The sequence below is a fragment of the Candoia aspera genome, chromosome 17 (genome assembly GCF_035149785.1).
Source record: "Candoia aspera isolate rCanAsp1 chromosome 17, rCanAsp1.hap2, whole genome shotgun sequence".
NCBI classification, from domain to species: Eukaryota; Metazoa; Chordata; class Lepidosauria; order Squamata; family Boidae; genus Candoia; species Candoia aspera.
In genome coordinates, this window is record NC_086169.1 from 3,743,156 (window position 1) to 3,760,906 (window position 17,751).

The following is a 17,751-nucleotide window of genomic DNA, read 5'->3' on the forward strand; positions in this document are numbered from 1 at the left end:
TTCAAGCTAGGCCTGGTCAAGAAACCAACATTGCTGGGATTCCAGGAAGGCTACGTTCCTGTTGTAGGGTAGGCCAACCACATCCTGAACACTTCTTCAAACCCTTCCCTGTGTTGCTTCTGAAGGACCACAAGATCAAGGCAGGGCTGGCTTGAGTCTATTTCTCACCTTTTGTACTTTCCCGGGGCTGAATCATTCTTCCTCCTCTCCCACCCCTTTCTTAAAGACGGAGCTAAATTTATCTCCTAAATCTGAAGCAAACCGTGGTTAGGCTTGGCTTGGCGTGACGGATAAACCTAGCGCCTCGATGCAATGCTACGGATTCCCGAAAACGCAAAGGAATGAAGAATGCAAAGCTAGAAAAGAGATTGAAAAGAGAAACTAAACCATCAGGGAAGGGAGGAATTCCCCAGAGAGGAAGCATTGCAACATCTGGGGCTTTGCACTCTGTAGTAAAATGGGCAAGTGCTCAAAGGCATGTGCAAACCCATGAAAATAAAGTAAAAAAATCACTTCTCTTCTTCAGCCAAGCTTTTGATTCCTTGCTCGCAAGCAATTCCTAGTCACTCCACCTGCTGATCAAGCTGCGAAGCATACATCTGGATTCATTCTATATTCTATTCAGTTAATTCTCAACTTGGGGGCCCTGAACGTGGGTGGGAAACAAATAACAATTTTATTTTCGATATCCTCCCCTTGAAATTCAGCTTCTTGTTCAAGAGGGGGATCCCAGACAACCAACCGATGGCTTCTCAACTCCAAAAAAGGTTGCTGACGTCAAAACCTGAAATGATTATAGCTAAAAAAGCTGGATTGTTAAAAATCTTAGCTCCCTCGTGATAACGCCCCCTTCAAAAAATAAAATAAAATAAAATCTAAAGTCAATTTGCCTCTCGTTTATACATTCTGCATTTGTCTTGTTACTGGGTTCGTAGATTAATCAAGGGGCACATCTATTATTATATTATTACCTTCCACATTGGTTATGCGTTAACAGCTGGAACGTAACTGGCTTGCTTTCTAATACCAGCTGTATTTATCGGTTTCGTTTTATGCGTTTAAATGCATTTTTTAATGCATTTAGAAAGGGGTCCTTGGCACGAACAGGTAAAGAAGCTCTGCTCAAGGATTTTCCTAAGAGGCAGGCAGCAAAATCTCGTTGGAGGCTCTCCTTTGACCCCCTCTTTCTAAAGCGATCTCAGAATTTCGGGCTGTTCCCTCTTGGGAGAAGAAGACTGGGGGAGATGGAATTTTGATTTGAATTGCCCCATTTCCCCATTTAATACAATAATAAAACGACCTTGGTACCTGCAACTGATGGGAAAGTTAGTCTTATGGGAAATGGGAAGAAGAGAATCACTTGTTGTATTTTAAGACATAAAGACAAGTTACTAAAATTGTTTATACTTGTTGTGATGATGGTGGGAAGCCCCTTCTTTATATATGTCTTTTCTTCTTTTTTACTGTCCTTTACGTTTCCTTTCTTTTCTGCCCCTTCTGCTTTTTCTTTGTATTCTTTGGGCTGTTTTCAGTTTGTGTTAGTTTTTACTTGTAATTATAAGTCTTAACAAAATCACTGTTTTAAAAAAAAAAAAGGAAAGTCGCAGTCTTGCAGCAGAGCTGGACTTCCGCTCCCATCACTGGAAATAACGAGGAGAAAGTCGCTCCAAATGGCATTTTAGAAGTTTGTGATGTTTCAGCAGACAACACTATGTTTGTGTGGATAAATACACACATGCACACAAGCCAACACATATACTGTATAAATATAAATAGTGGGAATATAATATGCCCCTATTATTTCGCAAAGGTGAACAGGCTAGAACGCTGGACCACATTTTGCAGGAAGAGAGCTAAAGAAAACCACATACTGAAAAACGGTCGTATTCTGCATCACAAAACAGCCTCGCAACACCGAGAAAAGCCCCCTTATTTATCTTATTTTTATTTATTTCAATTTATTAGCTGCCCAGCTCCAATGGACTCTGGATTGGATAATCAGGATTCCTTTGAAAATACCTTGTGAATTAAAAAAAAAAAGTTGAGGGGATTCTAGCAAAGCTTTTTCCAGGTTAGATTTTCAAAATTTCTTTTTTGGGTGGGGAGGGGGCTAATATTAGAAATAAATCCAAATTAAATTGCCATCCATTAAGTTCCTGGGCATTGGGCCTCCTGGAATGAAGCAAGTCAGTGCTGCGTCGTTTTAATTAAACAGCTTGTAGGGCCAAACTAAACTAGGCTGTAAAATAAAATAAACGCAAGGACAACCCAGAGCTGTCTTACCAGCTCTGCTCAGGAGCAAGCCCCATGGAAAAAGAGAGTATAACGTTGGGGAGTACCATCTGCCATCCTTGCTCTTCAGTAATCCTAGTTTTTATAAGCATTTGCTCCTAATCAAGTTGAGAATCTGGAAGTTGGTCTGCACCTTCATTACGGATCAGCTTCAAACAGCAATGCGGGCAACTTCTTGAGGATCTGGGTGTGGGCTTGTCTTGAGGAGAACCCAGTTTCCATCTTTTCTGTCCTTTCTCGCCCAGGATGGGGAAGATCAGCTCCTCCGTTGGTCAAAGAACCGCTGGCCGATAAATCACGATTTAAAAAGCGGTGGTGTTCTCACTGCTGAAGGCATCCAGGGTTAGCCAGACCATGGTTGCCTCAGAACATCCTCTCGTTTCTGCACCGCCCCCAAACCCTACATTAAAAGCATGGATGGATGCGCCCAATGCCCTAAGCTGAAAGAAAGGGAGAGAACGCAATGCGCCGTGCGATGCAGCCGTTGTGCTTGAGCAGAGTTGGCTAAAGACGGGAAAGGCTGGGTTTGAGCCTTTGGGGGGCTCTGGAAGCCCACCTCGCAGGGCTGTCAGGAAGAGGGACCTCTTCCATCTTTTGGGAGACCAAGAAGGACGAAGGAACGCAAACGCTGGGAGCAAATTGCAGTATCGCCGAGGCTGTTTCCACCCCTTCCGACTTAACCATGTATTAACTCTAGTTTGCTGCATTAATCCAGCTGTGACACCCCGATGACCCCCCCAACCCACTTGCTCCCCTTGTTAGGCTCTTTCCTCCCCCCCTCCCCAGATAGGAGAGGTGGATCTTACCTGCTTCCCCAGCCAGCAGAACCAGGATGGCCACGCCAAGGAGCTTCATTTTGGGGACCCACCGAGTGCCACAACGATCCGGCCGCGTCCCCTTCGCCTCCCCCTGGTCAGTCCAGGGGCTGAGCTAAGCACTTCTGCAGTATCACCCGGAGCTCAGCAGGACGGCCATGACCACAAGACACATGTTTTCCTGCAGCGGCTGCGTTCAGCTCTTTGCTAGCTGGTGGCCAATCAGCTCGGGTGCAGCTTCCCGTTTTCCACCCCCAGCTTGCTGGGAGGCACTGGGCCAAGACCAGTTTGGAGGAAAGAGGAGGGGGGAATATGCTGGAAAAGCAATCGGGAACCTCACTGGGGGCGTCCATGGTGGGGGGAGACACGCTGCTGCCTGGGAACCAGGCCCTGGACCCCAAGGGCTGGTCTGACCTTGCTTGACCTTCGAGGCCAGACACCGAAATTGAGGCCAGCCCGAACCCCTGCCTAGCTGGGGCCTTTCCAGCTGAGGTTTGGGACCTGGGAGTGCTGAGAAGCTGGCACCCATGGAGGGGGCTGAGGATCGCAGCTTTGAATTGCAAATGCCATGCTTCTAGTCCACATGGGTGCTCAAAGACAGGCGGGCAGTGCCTTAAAACAAGGCACAGGGTTGATCTTCCCTTGCTGGGTGCAACTGCCAGGTGTCAGAAACATCTGGAGAGGCCAACGCCCGCGGGCAAACATTTCCAATGGAGAAACCTCTGCCTGCATCTTGGTGCCCGGATGGGACGGGTCATCTTTTGGAAGAGCTTTACGCATCTTCTGAACTGCACGGGAAAAAAGTTTAAAAAATAAAAAGGGGAGGCGTTTTAAAAATTATTTTACAGTGAGATCCAACACAGGCAGAATCTGCCAAAGGGCTCCCAATGCTTTTCAACAGAGCCCTGAGGATGTCCAACTCCTAGCGACAAACCAAGATAATTTTGCAGAGCCAATCTTACAATCCTCCTGTGCTGTCAGAACACGCACAAATATCTTGACCGTTTCGCTTTGGTTGAGCAGGTGTACAAATGCAGCTGCTTTTTTTTTCCAAGGACAGAAGAATAAAAGCTAACACTGATCTTATTCATATTTGGTTCCAATCGCTGGCTAAAAGCCGTAATACTGACTTCCTGATTGGTATTGAATTGCAACAGAAGACGGTATCATTTCGGCACGCAACTATTCCATCTCCGCGTACAATTTGGTAACATCTAAAGCTTTCAGAAGCCACACTTCCAGCCATGATGTGATTGTTTGACTTGGGCTTAGCGTAATGTGTGAACCCAGCCAATTGTGGCTTGTAAACTGTAGTGCAGGATTTCGAGGTGGTGTGAACTCAACTGTAATTTGAGAAGCCCTGCTAATGCCTTTCCAGGGAGGGAGGGAGGGAGGGAAGAAGGAAGGGCAAATGTGCCAAGGGAGACCAGCTAGTTTTTTGGACTCTACTTCAAAACACATCCCCTAAGATGAAACCAGCAAGCAAGCAAAGCAAGCAATCTCCCTCCCTCCCTCCCTCCCTCCCTTCCCTGGCTTAAAAAACATGAACACAATTAAAATTGGCTTCTGGGGGAAGAAGTCACGATGAAATGACGTTGCTGGAGAAGGGAGTCATTTTTTACCATCTCCCCCTGCCTTGCGGGCAAGGATTGTTTTAAATATTCAAGTCCCCTTAAGCTTTCTCGAAAATTAAATGCCTCCCGTTTGCTTTCCCTCCTGCAGAAAATTAGTGGGAAACTGAGGGTTGGGAGGCTGAAAAACGGGATCTGCAGCCATGATCTAAGGGGAGACTCCCCCAGGTGCTGCTCAGCCGTGCCCAAGACTGGCATCCAACAAGCAGGTTATTGGGAAAGGCCTGGAAAAGTTACCCATGTGAAGGAAAGGGGGGCCAAGGAAGAGGACATAGGGAAAAAATCAGAACCTGGACCATGATAGCTTGTGGACAAGATCTCCAGAGGCCATTTATATTTTGGGAGATTGTTTTATTATTCTGTTTGCTAACTGTGACCTGCTATTCCAGGACCAATTACATTGAAAACACACAAGATGAACAGTAGGGTGCTGAGTTAAGATTCCTCGTGGGGGGCAGCTGGCGTCCACAGCGAGAGGGGGCTTCCTGTCCCGTCTCCCCCGGGCTGAACGCTGATCTATCTATCCACTTCACCGAAGACAATATCCTGGGTGCCTGAAGAAGAAGAGGTGGTGGTTAAATTACGTTTTATAACACCCGCAAAGCTGGGAGTTCTAACCATCGTTTTTATTTGTTTGGGGCTGGTTTGTTTTGCATTGCCCTGTATTTTACTCTTTTTGAATACATTTATAAATAAATAAATATTCTTTTGGGGATGCTGTGGGCCACCCAGAGTTGCTTGGAATCAGGCGGCGCTTCAATCAATCAATCAATCAAAAATTAAATTAAGTTAAGTGAATTAAAATTAAATTAAATTAAATTAAATTAAATTAAATTAAATTAAATTAAATTAAATTAAATTAAATTAAATTAAATTAAATTAAATTAAATTAAATTAAATTAAAATAAAATAAAATTGGTTTCCCTGAGAAACAGGAGGAGAAACACTGAGTCTTACCAATGATGGCCACCACGTCTGCAAGCATGTGACCCTTTGACATTTTATCCAAGGAGGCCTGTAAACAGGGAGGAAGAAGAGTCTGGAAAAATGCTTCCTTGTATGGTTTTGCCTTCTATGTGCAAAGCAGAGGAGGTGAAAAGAGGTGGGAGAGTCAGGGCATGAGGTGTTGTTTAGGAGAGGCAAAGAAGTGACTTCTCAAATTGTAGCCACTCTGCCGCAAGGGCCTTTGCGGCTGACTAGCCTAATCCACAAGTGGGGCCTTAAGAACAGCCTCCCCCAGCGCCGAGGCCACAGCAGGAAGCAAGACGGACCATAGGCTGCTTCCTAAGAAATCTCAACATTTAAAAAAAAAAATTGTATTTCATGAGGACTAGAAACACGGCTTAAGGGAATAAAGAAGAACGCAGCCCAAGGGGCGTGGCCAACGAGGCGACTGAAAGCGAAAGGCTGCTAAAGCTTGTAGTCCCACGCCAGGGGCGTTTCCGAATCCCATGACTGGAAGGGGACCCGCTGCAAAGAAAAGGTCTTCTGAAAAGCACAGCGTGGGAAATAAAAATGCTTTGCCGAGAGGGCCCGGCACGGCTGACCACTTCCTCGGAGGTCCCTGAAGTGCTGAAGGCTTGGCCTCACTTGTTCACGCCCCACGTGACCCACGGCGGGGAAGGGAAAAGTTTACGCTCTGTCCAGACAGTTCGAAAGAGGGAAGTGAGAGAGGAAGGCTTGAAAGCAACAGCGGATCTGGTCAAAACAGGAGGCATTCGCAAGAATCCTGCTTTGAGGAGAAGGAAACAGCTGTTCCTGCACACTGCCCGTTGCTCCTTCTTGGTTGCTCCCCGTAACAGCTGGCGTCACGTTCACTGTTTCAATGTGCCCTGTACATCGCAAGGTTTCACACGCCATGGTGCTGATGCGCGCTGCTGTTGGGAGGGGGCTGCTGGGAGACCTCGTGCCACGCTCTGTATCTCTGTTCGTTTCAAAGGAAAGTGTCTGGGTTCTGTGCTCGGCTCAAGGCCTTTTCCACCGCATCCTCAGGAGCCGTGGGGAGCACCTGGGATTGTGAGCCTGGGGAGATTCGACGGGGGGAGGGATCTCCTTGGCACCGAGGGTTTTTTAGTTTGCATTTGGCGCGCTTTTCCCATTCTCAGCTTTCTTTGTACTTGCATGCTATTCTTAAACAAACCAGATTTTATTAAGCTCTCGCTTGTGAGTCTGAGAGTGTTTTGGATAGGCAACCGTTACAGCCGGGGACGCCTGCACCCATCTGGGTGACTGGCCATTCGCCCGGCATTAGGCTCAAGCTAGAATTCCTGGCTTGCTTTCCTCCCAAGGGGCCAGGTGACCAAGCCCAGGGCAGACCCGGGGCTCGGAGGCTGGGTTGCTCCAGAGGGGTGAGCCCAGAAGGCCTTCCTTCTCCAGGTGATGCTAAACTTAAGCCCAACTGAAAAGTCTGCTCGGGCCTCCTTGGAGAAACAGGCCAGCTGGATTCATGGGAGGGAGGGAGCGTCCCGTAGCCCTCTCTGCCCCGCCAGAACCAAGCAGCGGAGAAGAGGCCAGAGGATTACCTTAAATCCCTTGGCTTTTAGATCAAGAGGACCCACTGCAAACTCCCTGCACGACCTGTCAGCCCCATTAGGTGGACCAGATCAGGAACTTAACTCCGCACAAAGGCTAAAACCACTCTGATTGAGGTGGGTGCTAATAGCCGAATCTTGCCAGCCGGCTTGTGCCGAACCTCCTCCCCCTCTTACACTCCTGTGAATCGGGGAGGTGTCGGCCTGAGCTGCTTTCAAATGTTAATCTGGTTGCGTGGGACTTAAAAATGCTGCAGCCCCTTTTGCCCAGGTAACGGATCCTGTGTGTCTCCTTCGAGGTCATCTTCCTGACGCTACGCCTGCTCAGCTTTCTACACCCAGATTGCGAGGAGAGCTTGGGAGCCGGCTACGTCACCACCCTTTTCGCCTGAGCTAAAGCCACGGCGGGAGTTTATCTATCAACCCTGCACGCTGGAAGCAAGCAACGCCTGTCTTTGGCTTCTGCCCCCTTTCTCTCCCAGCTGCCCCCAGTCCCCTGGATTCTCCCCACCTATAAATATTTCCTGAGCCTTCACATTTCGGATTGTGCTGAACTTCCTCCCCCTCTTATACTCCAGTGGATGAGGGAGGTGTCTGCCTGAGCCACCTCTGAATGTTACCTGGTTGCTCTGGACTTAAAAAATGCTTCAGCCCTTTGCCTAGAGATCGGTTCCTGCGTATTTCCATCAAGGCCACCTTGATGTTCTACCCCAACCTTCATGGAAGCCTATAGTTTTCTCTTACCAGGTGAGCAAAGCCAGGCGCTTTGATCTTGCAGCGATAGGGACGGCTGCTGCCATCCGACACCAGATACACCCCAAACTCGCCCTGCAGACAAGGAAGAAAAGTTGAGTGACCAAGGAGGTTGGGTTTATTCAGATCCCTGAGGTGCTCAAACACACTTTGCTGTGTAAACCACGCTGATCCGGGTTTACCCGGCACGCTAAGCCAAAGCCAGCCAAACCATACAGGTAGTCCTCACTTAACGACCACAATCGAGGCCAGAATTTCAGTTGCTAAGTGAAACAGCCATAACTGAATCCAACCCAATTTTACGACCTTTGTTGGTGTGGTCATTAAGTGAATCGCCGCAGCCGTTAAGCAAACCACACGGTCATGATGCAGTTCCCTGTTGTTTTTGCTTGCCAGAAGCCAGTCAGGAAGGTCGAAAATAGTGATCACGTGACCACAGGCTGCTGGAATAGTCATAAATGTGAACTGGTTGCCAAGTGCCCGAATCGTGATCATGTGACCAGGGGACGAAAGTGTGAGCACCGGTTGTAAGCTGTTTTCCAGCACCGTCGTAAGTCTGAACTGCCACTAAACAAACGGTCATTAAGTGAGGACTACCTGTATTATCTATTGCCAACAAGAAGGGGCAAACTCAGTCTATGTCAGCCTTGTGAGGTGGCCCAGACAAGAAGCGCATCCAGAAATACTAGCTCTATGTTTATTGAAAGGTTAGATTAACAGACAAATCGGTTGTGGGCAAATTCAGCATTTACCTTGGGAGCCTCGATGGCAGTGTAGGTGGCCCCGGGAGGCACTTGGTAGCCCTCCGTGTAAAGCTTGAAATGATGAATGAGAGACTCCATGGACGTCTAACGAGAGGGGAAGAAAGGTTTACCGTAACGTCCAGGTGCCCCACTCCTCCGTGGGTTTGACGACGGCTAAGCCTAATGAGGGATCTTTTTTCCCGAGCAAGAGGCAACACCTTCTGGGGGACCCGACCCTACCTTCATCTCGGCTCGCTTAGGCGGTGAGACCTTGGCGTCGTCCACTTTGACCTCTCCTTCCGGCATCCTGTTGAGGGCCTGCAAGATGATGCGGAGCGACTGACGCATCTCTTCGATGCGGCACAGGTACCTGTCGGACGGAGGGAAGACCGGTGAGTGGCCCAGAAGGGCGGCCAGGGACAGGAAAGGGCTTTGGAAGGAGGAGCCGGCCCACGGATGAGGACGAACGGAGGAGCAGGCAGAGCGAGAAGACACGCTTAGCCCACCAGAAGGTCAGGGAAGCAGGGCCGCCGAGAGACGCCCTGTCCGTCGCAGGGGAACCGGGGGCCTTTCCGCGCCCTCTGAAGCTCTGCAAATAAGGGGGGCTCGCAATCCCGCCCAAGATCCGCAGCTCCTGCGCATGCTGGAAGACTCTGGGATCGGAGAGGAGGGGCCGAGCCCCCCCCTTTCCCCAAACTGGAACCGCACCTGTCGTAACAGTCTCCGTTGGACCCGATCGGCACGTCGAACTCCACCTGGTCGTAGGCGTCGTAAGGCTGGGTTTTGCGGAGATCCCAGTGGATCCCCGACCCGCGAAGCATCACACCGCTGGTGAGGGAAAACGAGAGGCCAGTCGGAAGGATGACCGTGCACCAGGGAGGGAAGATCAGGGGATGGGGTGTGTCCTACGGGCTGGGCCTTTCCCATGCCGTCCTTGAAGGATTTCTTTCACTGCTCTTTGCGAGCATCGCCACGGCATTGCCTAAAGACCCCTGCCCAGACGCCCGTTTGCTTCCGAGGATGCAATTTCAGAAACACGATTTGCAGCACCAGCCGGGTGGCCTGCGGGGACACCAGATGAGGAGAAGGCCGAAAGCATACCTAAAGCCACAATTGAGGGCGTCTTCGGCTGAGATCACCCCGATATCGATTGTGCGGTTCCTCCAAATTCGGTTGTTGGTTAACATCTGCAGAGGGAATCGTCAGTAGAAGGTGCCTGACTTGGTTAAGAAATTGAGGAAAGGAAAGAGAACCATTTTTCCCCCCGCTGGATGTTCACATGGCAGGGCAACCCGGTGGTGCAGGCAGGATTGGTTTGCTTCAGGGTTCTTTGTTTTGTTTAGATTTTTTAAAAAAGGAAAAACTGGAGGAGAGGAGGTGGAGGAGATGAAGGAAAAAAGGAAGAGGTGAAGAAGAAGAAGGAAAAGGAGAAGAAAGAAATGAAGGAGGAGGAAGAGATGAAGGAGAAGGAGGAGGAGAAGAAATGGAGAAGAAAGGGATGAAGGAGGAGATGAAGGAAAAGAAAGGGATGGAGGAGGAGGAAGAGGAGGAAATTATTGTCCTTTCAAAAAAAAAACCCACACATGGAGTATTTCTTTATTTGGTCATCCCAGTAAACGTCTTATTGTGCCAGCAACGAGCCTGTTTAAGCCTCATTCACACGTTGCACCAAGCCATGGTTTAAGGTGTTTTCCCGGGTAAAGCCCAATTCGCTGGCCCCACATCACGAAACACACCGAGCCCAGATCCAGCAAGCCACGATGACCTAGGATCCGAGCACAGTCTGGGTATATGGCACGTGTGTTGATCCTGAAACGTCGTTCCCAAAACACGCGGTGTCATCTTTGATTTACCCAGCGCGGTTAAAAAGGTGAACTGCCACGGACTGAAAGTTAGAATCGGGACGGCTTTGAACTTCCTCTTGTGAAGAATGGACGCCCCCCCCAAAAAAACCTGGAATGTCCTCGATGGACACAGAAGACAGACTAATTCCTGGGAAGTCAGGACGGAAAATGAAAAGCGGGGTGGAGTTGGAAGGGTGTATCTCGGAAAAAGGAGATGGTGGCAGATTGACTGAGATGATTCCCTGGGGCAACCTTCTGTGGCATGCCCAGTAAAAATTAAGCATGTCCTCCCCCGCCTCCAAAAAACCCTCCAAAAAAAATTCCCATGGTCTGCTGAAGCAGCCTTACCTCCTCCACCTCATCGATCCGGGCTGAGAAATTCTTCATGAATTCGTAGATGTCGTCCATCAACCCGAGCGGCATATCCTGAGTGGTGGAAGAAAGATGGATTGAAAAAGAGGCTCGGGCAACAGCCGGATTCACCCCACGCCCGACATGGTGTGGCTTGGGCGCTGGGTGCTGCAACTCCAGCCTGTTATCCTGGATTCGGGAAGCCTGCGTTCAACGGTGGCTTCACACGTGATCTCAGTGGACTCAGCCGGGATCGGAAGACGTGGAGTTAAGAAAGAGGGTGACGACGCACAGGAGCAGGTTATTTTAAAGAATGCTGCGGGTGGCAACTTTAGGAACATCTCAGGATAATTCCCAGGGCTTTTGAGGGGCTCCTTGACCTTGGTAAACTTGTATTAAGCCATGATTCTCACCTGAGTGCTTCTCTGTCACAGCGCCTGCCCTCTGGAATGATCTTAACAGCCTTCACCCTGCTGGTGTTTCAAAGAGGCCCAAAGACTTGGATCTTTGCCCAGGCCTTTGGCGAGGGTGACTGAAGCCCCTTTCAACCTAGCTTGCTTTCTTTGGGCCCACCCATTTCTAGCCTTCTTCTTGTTTTTAATGTCTGCTTTTCAGGTTTTCAATAATTTGTAAATTGCCCAGAGTTGCGGGGAGTTGGGTAGCACATACATTTAATAAACCATCATCATCATCGTCATCAGGGTTTTTCCAACTTCGAAACTTCAAGAAGGGTGGACTTCAACTCCCAGAATTCCCCAGCCAGTCCACCTATCTTAGACTTGCCAAGTTGGAAAACCACTCACCATCACCATCATCGTCATGCTGTGGACACATTGATCCCAAAGGCAGGGACCTGTTTGTGGCAAACACAGGCCTGCCTCCCCCACCCCCAAATCCCTCCTCACCTGGTGGACCCCCCCTGGCCGGACGTAAGCGGCGTGCATCCGAGCTCCGGAAACCCGCTCGTAGAATTCAAACATCTGCAGAGAGACGTAGGTTCAGCGAGCCTGTGGACAGACCGCCTCACTCAGCGGCTCCTCGGTACTAACTTAAGAGAGGCTGGATCCAGCAGTCCAGCCTTCCGGGTCACAGAGAGGCCAGTCAAATAGATTCAGGAATTGCTCCAACAGGGTTGGGGTCCTGGAGGGGTGTTTGTAGGGATGTCAGCCTTCCCAGGTGGACCAGTCAGGAAACACGACCAGATGAGCCAATTCTACTTTATTGTAAGGCTACACTGACATCAATCTTGTAAGTCTGAAAGTACAAATCTCCCCCCGTCTCCTTTACAGCCTGAGAAACCAGGGAGGGTCCCTCCTGAGCCTCTTTCTCCTCCCATTATGCAGCTGAGGGCTAAGCCGCCTCTTATCTGACCGTTCCCTTGGCAGCGTCTCTTCGCCCCGTTTCTCAGGGCCTTTCTCACATACCATACAGGTAGTCGTAACTAGGCCAGCAGCTGTATTGATGGGTACAAGTGTCCGATATAAGCAATGCCTAACATTTGGGATTTATTCCCGGCTTGTACCCATTTTTCCATCAGTAGCTTAATCCACTCAAACTGTAGCTGATTAAGTGGACACTGCACCATTCTTAAGCCAGAAGTTGATTCATCAAAAGGGGCTTTTTTCCTAATGCATTGCAAACAAACTTGTTTTTTGTTGGTAACTGCCAATCCCTGACTGAAAGCAGACTGGTGGCTGGTGTCAGCCTTACCATGTAGGCCAGATAGGAAACACAACCAGATGAGCTAATTCTACTTTATCGTAAAGCTACACTGACAGGATCTTGCAAGTCCGAAAGTCCAATTCTCCCCCCGTCTCCTTTACAGCCCGAGAAACCAGGGAGGGTCCCTTCTGAGCCTCTTTGCCCACCCATTATGCAGCTGAGGGCTAAGCCGCCTCTTATCTGCCTGTTCCCTTGGCAGCGTCTCTTCGCCCCGTCTCCCAAGGTCTTTCCCTCATACCATCACAGGAGATTTACCTTTTCCCTCTCTTCAAACATCCAGAAGAAGGGGGTCATGGCCCCAACGTCCAGAGCATGGGTGGTAATGGCCATGATGTGATTTAGAAGTCGTGTGATTTCTCCAAAGAGAACTGGGAGACAAAGATCGGGGTTAGCCCCTGAAGTTTGGAACAGGAGGAGGCAGCAGCAATGAAAATAAAAACCTCGGCGGCATCCCCAGAAGCTAATGCTTTAATACAGCCTTTCTCAAGTTTTTGACCCTGGAGGACCCCTTGAAATATTTTTCAGGCCTGGGGGAAGGAACCCCTGCACATTCAGGCCCAAACACAGGCCAGCAGTGACAAAATTATGATATTTGTTTCATGGGTAGGCCTGTCTAGATGCATTAACCGTGTTCTTAAACTAAAAATAAAGGACGAAACTTAACTCTTTAAGGTGAAGTTGCCCGAATTCGAAATAATTTCTTAAATAAATCGGGATCTCCCAGGGAACCCCTGGTGACCTCGCACGGAACCCGAGGATGCCACGGGACCCTGGTTGAGCAACCCTGGTCTATTTAGAGGCAGGGAAGGGAGGAAGGAGGGAGGGAGAGGATGTGCATATGTCGCAGAAGGAAAGTGAAAATACTGGGTCCTCGCTCACAGTAACCAAAGTCTCTTTACTTCTCCCAAGGAAAGTGCCTCCCCCTCCCAAGGGCCCCCCCGGCGCTCTGTAAATATTAAATTTTTACACCGCCATGTCAGCTCGAGGCACGGAAGGCCCGCTCACCTCGGATCCACTGAGCTCTCAAGGGCGGTTGAATATTGAGCAGTTTTTCGACAGCCAAAGAATATGCCTGTTCATTGCACATCATGGAGACGTAATCAAGCCGATCAAAATACGGCAAGGCCTGAGACGGAAAGAAAGGAAGACCTTTTAACTGGGATTCTGTTCTTTGCAGGAGCGAGAGAGGCGGTGGGCGAGAGCCAAAGGGTTAAAGTTACAAGGAAGAAGGTTTAGGTTAGATGCCAGGGAACGGGCTGACTGGGTGAACAACTGGCCAGCGGAACAAGCTGCCACTTGAAGTTGTAAGTTCCATTTTGCTGGCGGGTCCTCTGGCTGAGATACCCCGGAGCAGTGTTTCTCAAGCTCAACAACTTTCAGATGGGCGGACTTCAACCCCCAGGCAGCGTGGAATTCTGGGAGTTGAAGTCCACACATCTTAAAGCATGCCAGCTGGGGAATTCTGGGAGTTGAAGTCCGCCCATCTACAAGTCGCTGAGGTTGAGAAACACTGCTCTGGAGCGGTTTTTTCCAAGCTGGGTTCCCTGGGGAATTAAGGGCAAACCCCCCCCCTGTCCCTTGATGTAGAAAGCCAGAGAGCTGATCTTGGAGAAAGTATGCAGCGGCGGTTACAAAAACAGACAAAAAAACTGTTGCAAGCCTGGGGAAAAAAGGAAAAAACTCAGAGTGATTCTCCCCCATTTTCCTGGGGTATAAGAGAGATGGAAGGGAAAATGCAGCCAGGCTTTCAAGATTCAGTTACTACAGCCTCTATCAATAAAACAGAGTTCCAGGCAAACTTTGGAATCAATTTCAGGCCTGGCCTCCCTCAAAGGGCTGACGCTCAAACCCAGCCAGTTTTCTATCACTCCAGCTTTACCTCTTGATCAGGGACACTGGGATTTTTTTAAAAAAAACTACCAGGTTCCATAGGCTAAAAAACATTTGAACCCCCCCTCCCCCTGCTGTAGATAGTGGATCCCACACTGAACCAGGGGTTGGGCTGGATGACCTCGAAGGTCCCTTCTGACTCTGGGATTTAAAATACATCCCAAACGGAGCCGCCCCCCCCCCGCGATAGCCACTTGGTAGCAGCCGACGGCATTGACGGAGCAGTTGAGAAACCGGACAAATGGCGTGAAAGAAAAAGCTTTGAGGGGTGCCCCCTGCCCCCCCTACCTGAAGATAGGTCTTGTATTCTATCAGTTTCTCTGTTCCTCGGTGAAGCAAGCCGATGTGGGGGTCGCACTTCCTCACATTCTCCCCGCTCAGCACCATCACCAGGCGCAGGACCCCGTGAGCTGCAGGGTGTTGGGGCCCAAAGTTGAGCGTGATGTTGGCCAGCCTCCCTACTACCGGATCCCTATCTGGGGCAGCAAAGAGGTTACAGATTACTTATACAGTATATGCCACTGTAAGCATACCAAACTGCTGTGGCATCTCCCAGAGCATCTGCCCACCTCGTTTGGTTGATCGGCAGGACCCAGATCGAGCAGCACTCCCTCTGAAATTTGCACGCTCCCACCATGAAGTGACTCAAAACAGCTCTGCAAACATGGTTTTATTCCCAGGCCTTGGGCTAACTGGGATGGTGGGGTCCTTAAAGTGGAAATGTTTGGGTTCTTCTGTCCCCCTTGGCACCTTTCGTTCACGGCTGTTTTTTTTAATCTGTTCTGAACGCTGCAGGCCATGCAGAGCGGATTTGAATGGGGCGGCCCTACCAGTCCAATCAATTACATTACATTAAATTTGAAATTGATGCAACATGAAGCAGTAGCATCATCACCATCAAAAAGAAGAAACAGTGGACCACCTCGTTAGCTGCTCCAGGATTGCACAGGCTTACTATAAACAATGGCATGACAAAGTAGCAACACTGGTGCATTGGAATATCTGCAAGAAACACCCCTTGCCTGCAAGCAAGAACTGGTGGGACCACCAAGTAGACAAAGTAATAGAAAATGAAGAAGCTAAAGTGCTCTGGGACTTTATTCTCTATTTTATTTATTAAGGAGATTCATATGGCTGCCCAGCTCACAGTGATTCCAGGCAGCTTTCAAAAAAAAATTCCTTTAGAATTCAAACAGACAAGCATCTGCCACACAACACCCCAGACTTAAAAATTGTTGGTAAGACAGACAAAAATGTCTGGATAATGGACATTGCAATATCTGGAGACAGCAGAATAGAAGGGAAAGAACAGAGAAAATCACAAAATATAAAAAGACCCGCAAACAGAACGACTGGGGCAAAAGAAAGCAAAGATAGTAGTAATAATAATAGGCACCTTGGGTGCCCTTCCAAAACATCTGGAGCACCCCAGAACACTGTTGGCATTGACAAAATCACATCAGTCAATTGCAAAAGGCAGCTTTGCTTGGAACAGCTGACATCCTGCGACGATACCTCTAGTATTGTTAAACAACATCTGCCTATCCCAGGTCCTTGGGAGGGACTCGCTAGGTGGACAAAAATGCCAAATCCAGTCTAAACATCTGGCTGGCTGTGCGACCAACCCGAATAATAATAATACCACTCCAAGAGAGATACTCACCGTTCCACGGTGGAAGAACCCACTTTTCTGTCATTTTGCTAGGGTACATGACTGCGCCTTCGAACTGCTTCATGAAGTCCTTATCTGGCTGCCACTGTTTTCCTCTGAAAGAAGGGGAAAATGAGAACGGGTGAAACAGCCATCCTTCGTGCAGCTGCTGCTTGTCCAGTTTCGGGACTCGATCTTCTCGAGGTAACTTCTCCAACCCTCTTTGCCCTCCATCCTTGACCAAGATACGGTTGGCCCTGATCCTGCAGGGCCTCCTGATAGGCGGCTAAGATCTGACGCTTTCCCCAGGCTTTCAGGTCAGGACCAGCAGAATCCCCCACTGGATGAGCTCGAGGGTGTTTTGGTTCAGGCGGCCATTTTTGTTGTTTTAATGGGGGTGGGTGGCTGTTTTAACGGCACGTGTGGCTTCCTTTTGGGCTGGACGACGATTCTCGTACGTCGCCCTCATGCTGTTCAAGTTGGGCACAAGCTGCTTCGGGCAGGTTATACCTGCTCTGCTGGACCTATATCCACTGGGCTTGCAGACCCAGCTTAAGTTGTTGTTTTTACCCTTTCAAGCTGGATTTGGCAACTTTAAGACGGGTGGACTTCAACTCCCAGAATTCCCCAGCCAGCATGCTTTTACCCCCATTTGACTATGGAAATCTAGGCTTAGACCAGTGTTTCTCACCCTTGGCCGCTTTAAGATGGGTGGACTTCAACTCCCAGAATTCCCCAGCCAGCAAAAAGCTGGCTGGGGAATTCTGGGAGTTGAAGTCCACCCGTCTTAAAGCGGCCAAGGGTGAGAAACACTACTTTAAACAGTTTGCACCCTGGATGCACTTATGGCACTTCCTTTTGTACTTTTCCCTGCAAGCTCTAGGCAGCATCTGGGGTTCTGCTCCAGATTCCTCACCTGCGGACACCAAGAGATCCCTTTTGAGCAGCAGGGCCTCTTCGGTGGCGGCCCCCACGTGACCAAAAATGCCCTTCGCGCTGTTCTCACGTCCTACCAGGCCTGTGCCGGGCCAGGGGGGAGGCTTCACTTGCACCCCCCGAAACCTTTTTTCTCCAAAGGCTAGCATCAGACCAGGGATACCCGGGATGCAATAGGTGCCCCTGCCTCTGAGGGTGTGCAGAGCGCCCTCCCCTCCTTCGCCACGGCCCCTCTGCGCCAGCCTTTGGAGAAAAGCGCTTCCAGGTCAGGCTTTCATGAGGACTAGGGACTTGGCGTGTCTCTAGGGGTTCACCAGGCACGATCTCCCGCGAAGGAAAGGGGACTTTCCTGCCAGTCCTCCGGGAATGAGAATCTATCCCTCCAGCTCGGGCTGAAGAGGCGAGGATTACCTGCTGGGCGCTGCCCCCAGCGCCCTCCCTGGCACCCATGGCCCTGAAGGTGCCCGCAGCCTGCACAGAGCCCTGAGCGCCGCCATCGTCCCACGCTGGACGTCAGCGCGCGCGCATGCGCCCTGGAGAAGCGGCGCTGCGGGGCCGCCATTATTACTGCGGGCGAGGGACGCCTTCGCCT

At 49.8% G+C, this 17,751-nt stretch overlaps 1 protein-coding gene across 1 annotated transcript; it reads right to left on the reverse strand.

Moving 5' to 3' along the window:
- Positions 1–5,122: 5,122 nt before the first annotated feature.
- Positions 5,123–17,695, reverse strand: NDUFS2 (NADH:ubiquinone oxidoreductase core subunit S2). Its single transcript, XM_063316750.1, has 14 exons — positions 17,571–17,695; positions 16,236–16,339; positions 14,861–15,048; positions 13,688–13,808; positions 12,938–13,050; positions 11,866–11,940; positions 10,958–11,035; positions 9,867–9,952; positions 9,474–9,593; positions 9,006–9,135; positions 8,775–8,870; positions 8,014–8,097; positions 5,696–5,753; positions 5,123–5,292 (listed from the first exon to the last, which is right to left on the reverse strand). Exons 1-14 carry the CDS (start codon positions 17,654–17,656, stop codon positions 5,255–5,257), a joined length of 1,377 nt encoding a protein of 458 aa, XP_063172820.1. The 5' UTR covers positions 17,657–17,695; the 3' UTR covers positions 5,123–5,254.
- Between the last annotated feature and the right edge of the window lie 56 nt (positions 17,696–17,751).

Bases quoted from the DNA above. Each gene is read 5' to 3' on its own strand.
- NDUFS2 (XM_063316750.1), bottom strand. From the start codon at position 17,656: ATGGCGGCGCTCAGGGCTCTGTGCAGGCTGCGGGCACCTTCAGGGCCA. The intron at 11,941-12,937 runs GTAAATCTCCTG...GTCTCTCTGCAG, and splicing joins TGTTTGAAGAGAGGGAAAAG to ATGTTTGAATTCTACGAGCG. The intron at 9,953-10,957 runs GTAAGGCTGCTT...TTCCCTCTGCAG, and splicing joins GGATCGATGAGGTGGAGGAG to ATGTTAACCAACAACCGAAT.